The sequence below is a fragment of the Watersipora subatra genome, chromosome 2 (genome assembly GCF_963576615.1).
Source record: "Watersipora subatra chromosome 2, tzWatSuba1.1, whole genome shotgun sequence".
NCBI classification, from domain to species: Eukaryota; Metazoa; Bryozoa; class Gymnolaemata; order Cheilostomatida; family Watersiporidae; genus Watersipora; species Watersipora subatra.
Window position 1 is genome coordinate 59,144,336 of NC_088709.1, and position 12,398 is coordinate 59,156,733.

At 36.3% G+C, this 12,398-nt stretch overlaps 1 protein-coding gene across 2 annotated transcripts in view; it reads right to left on the minus strand.

Moving 5' to 3' along the window:
- Nucleotides 1-694: 694 nt before the first annotated feature.
- Nucleotides 695-12,398, minus strand: part of LOC137387485 (copine-8-like) — a 36,975-nt gene continuing 25,271 nt past the window's right edge. For both annotated transcript variants that reach the window (XM_068073919.1, XM_068073918.1), the window contains exons 12-15: nucleotides 11,492-11,619; nucleotides 7,679-7,839; nucleotides 5,269-5,342; nucleotides 695-1,880 (exon numbers count right to left, since the gene is read on the minus strand). In XM_068073919.1, the coding sequence (XP_067930020.1) occupies nucleotides 1,413-1,880; nucleotides 5,269-5,342; nucleotides 7,679-7,839; nucleotides 11,492-11,619 (831 nt within the window). In that variant the 3' untranslated portion in view covers nucleotides 695-1,412. The remainder of the gene's footprint in view (nucleotides 1,881-5,268; nucleotides 5,343-7,678; nucleotides 7,840-11,491; nucleotides 11,620-12,398) is intronic.

Genomic DNA, 12,398 nt, shown 5'->3' on the forward strand with positions numbered 1-12,398 from the left:
GTACTAACAATGACTCGGTTACATTAAAAACAATTAAATCTTTGGTTGTTACAGTAGTGGTTTTCATTGTTATATTGACCGCATTCCTGAGAAGATCGGATAGCCACAACTATCAGAACTACACTCGGTTTCGAAGTCACTAAGGTTGAAATCCAATCCAGTCTTCAGGTTCATTCATAAAGTGGTATAAAACCTGATCTAAGCACTTTAAAATGTTTCGATCGACATATAGAATCTCTTCAGTGGCACCACTTGACGTAATGGCAGCCATTGTTACGGCGAATCGAGGTCCATTTTCTAACTCCAACTTTTCAGCTTTTTCTTGAAGCGTTCAAAACACTATTAAAATAAGTAATAAGTGTATCTGTCTAACACATTTTACACAAAATGTGTTAGACAGAAATGTTTTAAATTTCTCTATTTAACCTGGCCTGATACTTCAACATATATGAAAACGGTATAGCAAAAATGTTGAGATTTACTGCGCTAACATCGCTTATTTTCGAAGAAGAATGTGAAATATAGGCGAGATGAGCATTGCTTCCCTTGTGAAAGGGTTAAATTCAACTCAAAATTCTGACGGGCTGAGCGAAAACTTTAGCACAACCCTCTATTTGAACATCACCTCTAATAGATCACCTCTATAAGGAAAGGGTTGAAACTACGGTACCATGGCATTAAAATAGAGGTTTTACGGTATATTTGAATAAAGCATGATTTAATAAAATATAAACGACATCTATATTTAATTGATCCATCAACAATAAAGTGTGATTAAATAAATAACAAGACACGTCTCCAACAACACCAGCTACCAATGTACAAAATAGAACCTAATGGCAAGTAACTAAAAACTATCGAGGACACGTCATGGATAACCAGCAGCTCATGAAATCCAAGTCATCGTATAAGACCATAAATGAGGGTAAACCGGAATACTGGGTAAGCCACATATATAGGCGTATTTTAAAGAGTTTAACAATATAGGTATAATATAGAGTTTAAGCGGCAACGAAAGTTGAGAGGCAATAAAGGTAGGTAGACTATATGAGTGAAGACCATACGATTGTGAAGATTTGAAAGTCTAGCTACCACAAAGGTATCGGATCGGATAGGAAGCTCTCAAGGTAGATAGACTATATGGTCGGATAAACTATAAATTATAAATAGCCATAGAACAGGAAAAAATCAGTGAAAAAATAGTGAAATGTGATGGATGAGATACTTCATAAAGTCGTAACTCAATAGTATACCAAAAGATTCAGAATGTAGTTCTAGAGGACAATGGCAAGACCTAGAGCTCTAGTACAAGAAATTGAAATTGTTCCGGTAAGTTTTTGAAAATAAATGTTCTCAGACTTTTATAGTTACATCACATAGTGCCAAATATACAATAGAACATTGAAGACGAATCACACAGGATATGGTGGTGGACCTGAACCTTGAGCATGTGGACTAGCAGGCGGTGCACTCGGTGCGGTTGGGAAGGCTCCAGGCGGAGCTGAGTATGGAGCAGAAGGGTTGTTTGAAGGTGGGGCTCCAGCGTATGCCGGAGGCGGGGCTCCAGGATAAGACATGGTATTAGCTCCTGGGTACGCTGCAGTTTGAGGTGCCCCAGAAAAATGTGAAGGTGGCTGTCCGGGAAATGTTGTGGGTGGGGCATTATGGGAAAAGGTGGGTGGAATTCCAGTATTTGTTGGAGGAGGTGCTCCGGGTACAGATGAAGGTGCTGCGCCTGGACGCTGTTTAGGAGGTAAAATATTATGGGCTTTCATGTAACTAAGAAACTGATGAGGAATCTCTGCTAAGACATCTTTGGCGAGCCTTGCTTGTACCATGGTGCTGTTTCCACAAGCCAGATAGTCCCTCATAGGAACAAACTGAAAAAATGTGAATCCTTTAACATGCAAGTGATGGGTTTTTGATATGCATAGCGATTACATACAGATAGAGGATATAAATGAAAAAAAACCAAAGGAATGTAAATTTATGTGTAAAAAGGATACTCTTATTTCTGTTGAAAAAAGTAAAACAGTCAGTGACTCAGTTTAGGTGTAGAGTTGTTACACAAATGCAGAAGGTATTTGTGTATTAACTCATACTATAATGTATGACTCCAATAATGTAAACTCCAGATAAGTAGGGGAGACCGCGGCAAATTGAGCATCGGGGCAAGTTGAGCATTGCCGTTTCCTGCCAACCATGTGCTTTGTTGTTTACATTTGTGACATAGCTTTATGGCCATGAACATTATATGCAGGTATTTACAAACTCAAGGTGAAAGACAGAGAGGTAAGCCATTCATTCAGAGCTTCGTCATTTTTTCTGTTTTCGTGTAACTTTTCTGTACACCATACTTGTGCAAAAGGCCAAATTGAGCCAGTCTGTGACCAGTACGTTGTTGTTACAACTTATTAAATGGAACATTTCTGAAGTAATATTATAATTTTTTGTGCTTCCACGTGTAGGTTTCCGAGCTTTGATCACAACACCTGAGAAGTTGCATGTGGGACAAGTTGATCATTTTTGATTTGGGGCAAGTGGAGCATGCTCAACTTGGCCAATCATAGTGCACATATCAGCATTGATATTATAGAAAAAGTAAAATGTGCAGATTTGGAGATTTGGAGAAGCTGATCACATCTCCTCATACTGCTCATCGTATCCAGCCACTTGAATCACAGTGTACCAAACATTTAGAACAAATTTTAACACTGCCATTAATGACGGGATGTGGCTTGAAAATGATGAGCCTGTTCGAATTGTAAAAATTGCAGAGCTTGTTAACCAAGCTGTTCTCAATGCTCTAACACCTAAAAACATTATATCTCGATTTGAGAGGTCAGGTAGATCCATCTGAATCGTGATGTGTTTTGTGAATCAGACTTTGTAGCAGCTGATGTTACAGATCGTCCAATAGCAGGGTAACTAGAAAAATCAAATTGATCTCCATTGGATGTTCTGTGTTACTATGATTGATGAAGACGATAAGGTAGTCTGCGTAAACTATCTGATTTAAAGAGGAGAGAGCTTTCCTACTCGAGCATCCTTTCGTTATCCAGACAGCCAATGGTTGGACTATAAAAATATTTTTAAGTGCTGCCAGAGCGTGTCATTGACTGGCAAGGGAGAGTTCATGTCAGTTATGCATTGGGTTGTAACTATTACTTTTACACATTTATACTTCTAGTTACTTGAGTTTCCTCTATTTTAACTTTTCCTTGCCAATTTACATCCTAAATAAAAGTTTCAGCAATTATTGCTCAGTATTCTTTATGCTCAACACGCCCCGATATGTTTTTGGGGTTGTTTAATTTTTATAAGAACTTGATTAGTTGGACTGGAAAAATAATACTGCCCATTGAAAAAATGTAGTGGGCCGCATCTATGCTATGAAAGTCAATTTGATTGTATAATAAACAAAAGAGAGACAGCCAATCACATTTTGCTTGCTCTACGTGCCCCGGTCTCCGCTATAAAATTTATGTAAGGTTTTTGCTTCGTACTTCCTAAAAGATTCCATATAATGTAAAGTGTCAGGTCGGGTCAAGTTCTCAAATGCGACTAGAATGGTAACCTATCTCGCCGCACTTGTGAGAAAAATGACGTACAAGTAGCATTATATCTATCATATACAACTTCCATGACATTCTAGTTTGTCGTGGTAAATCGTCAGATGTGTCGACAAAACAGAAAATAGGTAGCTGCGCAATCGTTCATAAATACTTGAAGGTGATCAATTGGCACAGATGTTACAGATTCGGTCTACCAATCTGAATGCAACGAGAACGTCAAAAGTTATCTTTTATAATAACATTGACCCTTAGATACAGATAGATGATGAACGGGGAGACAACGCTCTTTTTATGATAAAAATATATTTTTGTTTTGCACTATAGTAGACGTACAAAAGATTTGTTATTCGATTTACTATGCAGAATAGACTTAGCGTCTAGACAAAATAAACATATCGTCATAAAAGGACGTCGATTGGTTTGATAAACTATGGATGCGCACTCCCATCAACTTATTGTGAAATTATCGCAATTATGGTCTGTAAAACCAGCGAAATCGATCAGAAAAAGGAGAAAATTTGTCAATCCAAACCAATAATGCTGCAGTTATGGTACAGCCAATGAATTAAAAAGACTATTTTTTTCTTTTTGTAAGACCAAAGGGTGAGTTTGGAAAGATCTTGGAACGAATTAGGGAACTCACATGTATTGATTGCTCATATGAGTGAATTTCCTATAACATAAACGCTCCTGGAACAGATTATTTACGTTGTAAGAGCGTCTACTGTAGCAGCATTGAGTGTAGTAGGTGAAGAGCTAGTCACACCTGCTGTGAAATGGTGAAAGCTTTAGAAGAGTCAGTAAACAATTGGTCATCGGTTCAACACTCCATAACAATGATACCGAACAGAGATCTTTCTCACAGCCTCCATTTGAGAGTTTCAGAAAGTCAGAATAGCGATGAATGATAATACAATTGACAATAAACGTAAGTTTTTATAAAAGTAAGATAACTGAAAGTATTCATACTTTTTTCTTTGTAATAGAGTAAAATAAAAAATAACTTATTATAGGGCCAGCTGGTCATAAACAACGCATATCACACACTTTACGCGCAATGAATATAATGACGCCACAGACACTCGAAGCGGTAAGATTATTGTGCGAGTCGCACATAAAATGTTTATGCGCTCGTCTTGTCGACCAAAACACTTTTACTGAAATCTAATGGCAACAAAAATAAGAACAATGAATAAATAAATATGATTTTCTATAAAGTAAACATTACTGTAACAAAAGACATTGGCAAGCTTTGAAATACAACTAAAAATATAAAGTTGTCAACTCTTTTTTGGGGAAAACAACTCCCACTTACATTTTGATTTTTCTCATGCAACTAGTTGAATTATTTAAAAATAACTGCGAAAGAACAACATATGACAACAATACTAAAAATATTAGCGTATGACAAAAATATAATTCTTAGGATGCTATTTTGTCCACATATAGCATATGTTGGATAATTGAAACGAGTGAAGCAGTTGACATCCAGGACACTGGAGACGGGCCAATCATGTTTAGAAAGAGCAATACAGATAACATCCCACCTATAAGCCCTAAACACCTATACCCTTGTCAACTTTAATGCAAAGCTTTGATAATCTTATCTCACACAGTGTATTCATAAAGCAAGCTAGCTAACAAAACTGCAGGTAAAGAACTCTAACTGATAACATCAGGCGCCAAGACTTACCTGCACAATATCCCTCTGGGCAGTGCAGCCTTTTGACCTGAGCACTGTGTTGTCTCCATCCAATAAGTTCATAGCTGAAACATTAAAAATTATGAACTAATGGTAATAAACAATAATAGGTCTTAATTCATATGAAATATGCAGAGAGTTTAAACACATTACGCACTAATACGTGATATCAAGGTTTCTACAAGATGAAAACAGCTGGATCAGCGAATGGATGAAGCAGAGAAAACAGAGATCTGCTACACAACTTAGTGCAGAATTCTTTAAAGAAGCAAGAAATCGAATGAACTGTAATTCTGACATTTAGCAAACAGACAATCACTAGAGCCAATATTGAAAAGGCGTATGAACATTGATAATTGATCTATTGCATATAAACCTTGTGGGAAGTTTCAGAAAAAGGAACTTTTTTCGTTTCACGGCTACCTTGAGCCGTCAGCTAAGCCTCAAATGACCAGACGAAAAGCTAAACTTTTTTGTAAGTAGTTCCCTAAACCTATCAATATCTGAAAAAAATGAGAACATTGAATTCAAAGGACTGCTGACTTTATAAACTAACATAGGAGCTGCCGGCAGCACTAGTCAACACCACCAGTTTCAAGGATGAACTTACACAAAACTTTAGTAGATTTTATTAGAAAGTTTCGGTATTTTTTTTTATCGTTTGCGATTGTTTTTGATGTTCGAGATGATCTGACTGACTGGATGTTTCAAGATTAAAATCATTCATTTCATGAGACTGTCATTCTGACATGGTAAAGGTACAATTAAAAGGAACTAATGTGGATCAGTAGAAGCGATCTGAAGTCTCAGATTTATTTAAGCAATGATCAACTAATAACCATTCAGTAATTTCATGGTTCTTAGTTGATGGTTCTTAGTAACCATGGCACTTTTCTGCTGCCAAATGCATGGATACTTCTCTTCATACAACAGCTTGCATAACTTTATTTTTTGCGATCGTTAATGGAAGAGTGCAGTTACTAGTGATAAATAAAGTACAACATTTGTCGGTACTCTTTTACGGGCTGATGTAAAAGGGAACCTTGAAAAGAGGATGTGGTTGTGGATGGGTACATAAAGAGGATGTGAACAAGCTTAACTTGTTTACATCCTCTTTATGTAAACAAGATTATTTTGTTTACATAAAATTTACATTATCTTGTTACATCATCTTAGCTCATCTTGCTTACATACCTCATCCATTATTTACAAATGACAAATTTAACGGAATTACTGCTAATTATTGAGTGTATGGCACTAACTTCCGATCTACAACCAGTGTGTTGCATGAATAGAAAAATGCTTTACACATTGATAACAAAGTTAAACAAATAGACTCGTTACTAGTTGGGAGACAATCATTGGCTGTCATTAATGAGGTTGTTACTAGCACCAGTCAGATATATGAACTCACGAATGCATAGAAATGACAGTAGATGTCCATTACATGAAACAATCTTTTTAACGCTTTGATGAATTCGCTTTCAAAAGCATCAAAAGTCGCCGCAGTGTCAAAGGTCTTTTTTTAAGGTGAAAACACACTAGGCGATATTTAGAGCGATCGCGCTGCGTGGCGCTAATCTGCGCTAGAATTCACTCAGCGTGCTCATGCAGAGAGATAACGCTAGACGTTCTCTACATAACTTTATCGCTAGCGAGATGCATTTCGATTGGTTGGATTTTACGAGAATGCAATTTTATGGCGGGTTATTATTTCTTATCGCTGTTCACCAACGTACAGCAGTGACAATTTGCTATTTTGTTACGATTGAAACATTTTCAGAATGAACCCTGAATAGTTCATAAATTTAATAATAGCACTCCCAGTCCTGTACAACATCACAAACAAAAATTACAAAAAACCGAGTTGAAAACAAACATTTGGAGTCAATCGTTGCGCAGGTTGACCATCTTGAGAATGGTGAATATCTATTATATTAAATATAAAAAATCACTACAAGATAAAACATGTATAAAAATCGTAAAAATATTGCAGTTAAAAATACAATAATCGTTTTTTCTTGTCTTCTTGTAGTGTAGGCAGTGTACAATCCGTGAAAATGAGATAGGTTTAAAAAAAATGCGGAAGTTGTTTACGTTGTCGCCTGGACGGCGCCATATTGACTTACCTAAATTTATTGACAACTCCGAAGAAACTAATAATACAGAATTTTATTGGCAGTATGTGAGTGTGCCCATTATATCGTTTGCTAGTGAAATGCTCAAGTGTGTTTATGCACACGCCAGCGATATCCCCGCCCTCCTCATGGCGCTCGCGATAAAATCGCTTAGCGTGTTTGGACCTTTACAGTTTGGCGTATCTAAATAGTCTTATTTGAAACCTTTACCCAGATGCTATTAGTTTTGGTGATCTCATGACAACTGCAGCATACTTCATTACCTGAGAAGTCAGCCTGCCCGACACCAACTATAATAATAGACATGGGAAGAGCGGAAGCGGCTATGATAGCCTGAACTGTCTGAGGCATGTCTGTGATGACTCCATCAGTGATAATAAGCAACACAAAATAGTTACTTCCATCTCTCATTGTCGAAGCAAACCTATAGCATAGAATCATAAGTCTCTAAGTCAATGAGAATAAAATTAACATAGCTAGACTAGACATGAGATAAAGAACGAGATGATTTCCTGCAATGAGGCCTGTTTAGCTAGCAACCTAATGACAATCTTTGGAATGAACTGCGAGACAAATAAAAACTTAAGCTGTATTGTGGCCTAAAAATCAGAAACATCCTACAAGAATTTGACAAATGGATGATGAACGACAAATGCTACAATAAATACAACATGGACAGGTTGAGAACTGCTCGGACTCAAACATATTCAGACACTACAATGCTTGACAGGAGCTGTTTATGTGATGAGCAAATCTTTTATGACCATCTACAATACCAGACAAAATACATGTAGGTCAGTTAGTGTCTTCTGCTAAATTAATACTGTACATGACCAGCATTGAACTATTCTCAGCATGATGGTAGTCTAGTGATACATTTATCTGCCTCACTGATCACCATCAGCTTTAAAATACTTCAAAAACTAATTTTCAAAGCCTTAACATATTCGTTACTATTCAACTGCGCACTGAACAACGATAATATTCAAAAACCCACTTGGATATAACAAACCAGAAAAAGATGCCAATGAAAACATCACCAATTGCGAATGTTGAGGCAAAATGGATAGCGAGCCAATTTTTTAATGACTGTGTCCTTTGAGGATGCGGATTTCAATCCCATTAGAGCATTAATCTAAGTTTATGTCAAATTTCTTGTTCGCAATTCAACTCTATCAAATGTAATTCCTAAATAGAAGTCAGTCTGTAACAATAACAAATGGTCTAACATAACACACATAACAAACCTAGCTTAAAGGTTGACTTGCAACAAAATTCTCATTACAGTTATTTGGTATCAAAAGATTCACCATGTATTAATCTGTTGTGTTGTAAGTGCCAAATATGTGGAAATGTGATTACAAGCTCTTAAAAGCTCAAAAACAAAAAGCCGCCGTAGATTGGAATCTCTTGATTTCGATGACGTAACCACAAAATTTGGTTATCGTCTTGTCACATGATGTTCTCGCGTGAATTGAAAGGCCAATACAAAGCGCAATATAAAACTTATCGTAGCACTAGTTTATGACAAACACTTCAGGTTTTACCGAAGACCCCGTATCAAATATAGATGCTCGCTACTTTATAGTTTTGTTTCGGCCTGGTCTAATCGGCAAGTCGTAATCTGATCATGTGACCCAATACTCCGCAAATAATTTCTGCAGCACTTTTCGATTATCACAAGTGACCAACAGGCTCGTCATGATTATCAGACAATGATATGTACTCCTTCAAGCTAAGGCTAAAAAATTAAACAAATTTTTACGGTAAGTTATAAAATATCACTGCTAAAAGTGACAGCATTACGGTGACGATAAAACAGACGCGTAAGAACAATAGACATGTTTTTTTTAATGCGTGAAGTATATTTGTGAAAATATTTCGACGAATAAGGTTGCAAGAAAGTGTAAACAGAAACCATCTCTCACAACTACATCACATTTGAGCCGTTTTGGAAAGGGAATCCAAACTACGGCGGTCTCGTGTGGCTGCGATTTTCTGTTCATTTTTGAGCTTTTAAGAGCTTGCAATCACCTTTTCACATATTTTGCACCTCCAACACAACAGAGTAAGACATGGTGAATCTTTTAATATCAAATAACTGTAATGTGAATTTTGTTGCAAGTCAACTTTTAACAAACAATATAAAAAAAGTAATAAAACAAACCAGAGGTGAATACCAGATATATAAGCCCAACTGAAATAAAAAAATTTCTAACGTTCTACCAAAATATCACATGCCTTATGAACAAAATGGTTCAGTTTCAAGTATTCTGGATTATTACCACGTGAATTCTAAAATGAGTCATGTAAGAAATGTACCCCTTGTTGAGTACATCACAAATGATTGCTAACTAATTATGTAAGTAACAGAAGTTCAAAGTAGCCCTGATGAGAATGTGGCCCTTACTAAAGTAACCAAAGTGAGATATTTAAGCAACAAATTTGACTTTCGCCTGAAAGAAATGTAGTTTGGGTTAATTTAAAAAAAGTACATCATAGCTTAGTTACTAAGCTATGATGTACTTTTTTTAAAAGCTATGGCGGATCTAGATCCGGATCTTTATAGTTTTTTTGTGGATCTTTCAAGTTAGCTGTCGGAAAAGTTTTTTGAAATATTGTTTTTAAAAAACTATTTTTGTAAACTTTTCTCAGAATTTTGGTAAATTCATTGTTTTGAGCAATGAATTTTGTAAAAAGTAGAGAAAAAACTTGAAGAGTCGCTGTAAGTAGCAGAAAACTGTGTTTTGACAGTATTGTGAAGTCAAAGCCAACTCCTCATTTTTCTCACTGATATCAGACATATTTATAGCAGCGCAATATTATTTATATTATTATATTATTTATTTATATATTATACACTATTTATTCATTGAATTTTAGTCAAATTATGTATACAAGCAAAATTTTGTAAAATCGTATTTGACGCCTTGTTCAAGATGTACATAAATAATTGCATGTTTATGTATGATAAAAAATAAAAATACACATTTTTAGCTTGTTGTGGATCTTTCATTCATCAGATTTGTCTGTAACGGATCATGGTCAAAATTATTTGGCCATCCCTGGCTTAAGGTCCGGCCACACGTAACGAATTATTCGTTCAATCTGACCGAATCCACGAATTTCACAGAATTCACAGATTTATTCTGCCGAATATCATAGATTCGTCTAAGCTGTGCATGTACACCGAATTCGTCAATGAAACGCTTTTAATTGGCTAACCAATTGTTTTTCGCGAGCACGGTTCTAGTAGCTTTGACAAGTGGTATAGTCCAAGACACGTACGACGACCCACAATAAAAGTATGACCGCGATATGACTTGATACATACGATGCAACGGCCTATATGCGCTATTGTTGGTTCTCTCTCGTTGGTTCACCATGACAGGAACTTCTCATCGTGTATCCAGAATTTTCTTTTAGATGTTTTAGAAGCTATGAATTATTTCTTTTTCAATAATAATAATTTCTTTTTATGCAACAAAAGCTCCGTCACAAAAACAATCGCTATCTCTAGCGCATATAGGCAGTTGCATCGTATGTATCAAGTCATATCGCGGTGATACTTTTATTGTGTGTCGTCGTACGTGTCTTGGACTATACCACTTCTCAAAGCTACTAGAATCGTGCTCGCTAAAACAATTGGTTAGCCAATTAAACGCGTTTCGTTAACGAATTAGGTGTGCATGCACAGCTCAGACGAATCTAAGATATTCGGCAGAATAAATCTGTGAATTCTGTGAAATTCGTGGATTCGGTCAGATTGAACGAATAATTCGTTACGTGTGGCCGAACCTTTAGTACATTAAGTAATGTAACTGAGTCAATGGTTAAAAGTTGTCTTCTTTTGGCTAGACTTTCTCGCCTGAGCAGACAAATCCTGATTCTAATTAATAATGTTTGATGTTGACAATTTTGACCATTGCTAATTTCTACAAGCGTAATTTTTCTAACACTAATGTTTTTATGGAGAAAAAAAATATGGTGAGGAGATTGAAACCCTTCACCGCAACTGAACAGCTTCTTTGGTCACAAAACTTCACCCTAGTAGTACTACTGGACGAAGCACTAACCGTGCGACATGGTTGATTACGGGAGCAAAGTTAGTCGGTCCCCAGAGCTGCACAGTTCTGATAGCACTCTGATACGCTGAGATCACACCTCCAATTCCAGCACAGAAAGGATTTCCTGGGTTCATATTCTACAAGAATAAATACCACACCCTATACACCTTTGTTCCGCTAGTTACCTTCATCCAATCAACTTGTTTTTAGATGTTTCAAAACATAAACTATAGACGAAGAAATTATGGAAAATACACATAGTAAGAATACCATGGAAATAAATTAAAACTGTAGGTGCAGTCTCTAGGGCTGTGTTTACATTGTTAGTGCTTTGAGGAAATGTGCTCGGCACATGCCTTTGGTGAAGTCTTTTGACAAAATGCGTCTTTTATAAACCAGATAAAAAAACCATAAGCATCTACTGGCCTTATTTATCACTTTTGCTGCCAAATAATGCCTACCGTGTTTGGACCTCCTCTAGTTGCACATAAATCCCTGTGAACAGGGCATTGCTATATAAATCATACTATATAAATCATATAACATGTTTGCAAGAGTTTTTGTGCATCTAGATGAGGCTCAAACCAGGCAGGCATTACTTTGTCACCGGTTCGTGCCTTTATGGAGTAGACAATTCCAATATTTCACCAGTTTCTGTTTATACACGAAAAAATTGAGCAAAAACTATGAATAAACTAAACAATTAAAAACTAACCCAAATAAATAGATGTATTAGTTTTATATATAACTGGTCTCCGAGACAACAGTGTAATCGATCAAGTCAAAATGCGTTCAACTCAATTTCACAAAAAAGAGCAGATGTTCAAAATGAAATTACATCTTCCGATATATTTACTATACTGAGTTGAAATACACCTGCTTGACTAAAGCAAAGATGATAAGATGTGTTGAATAC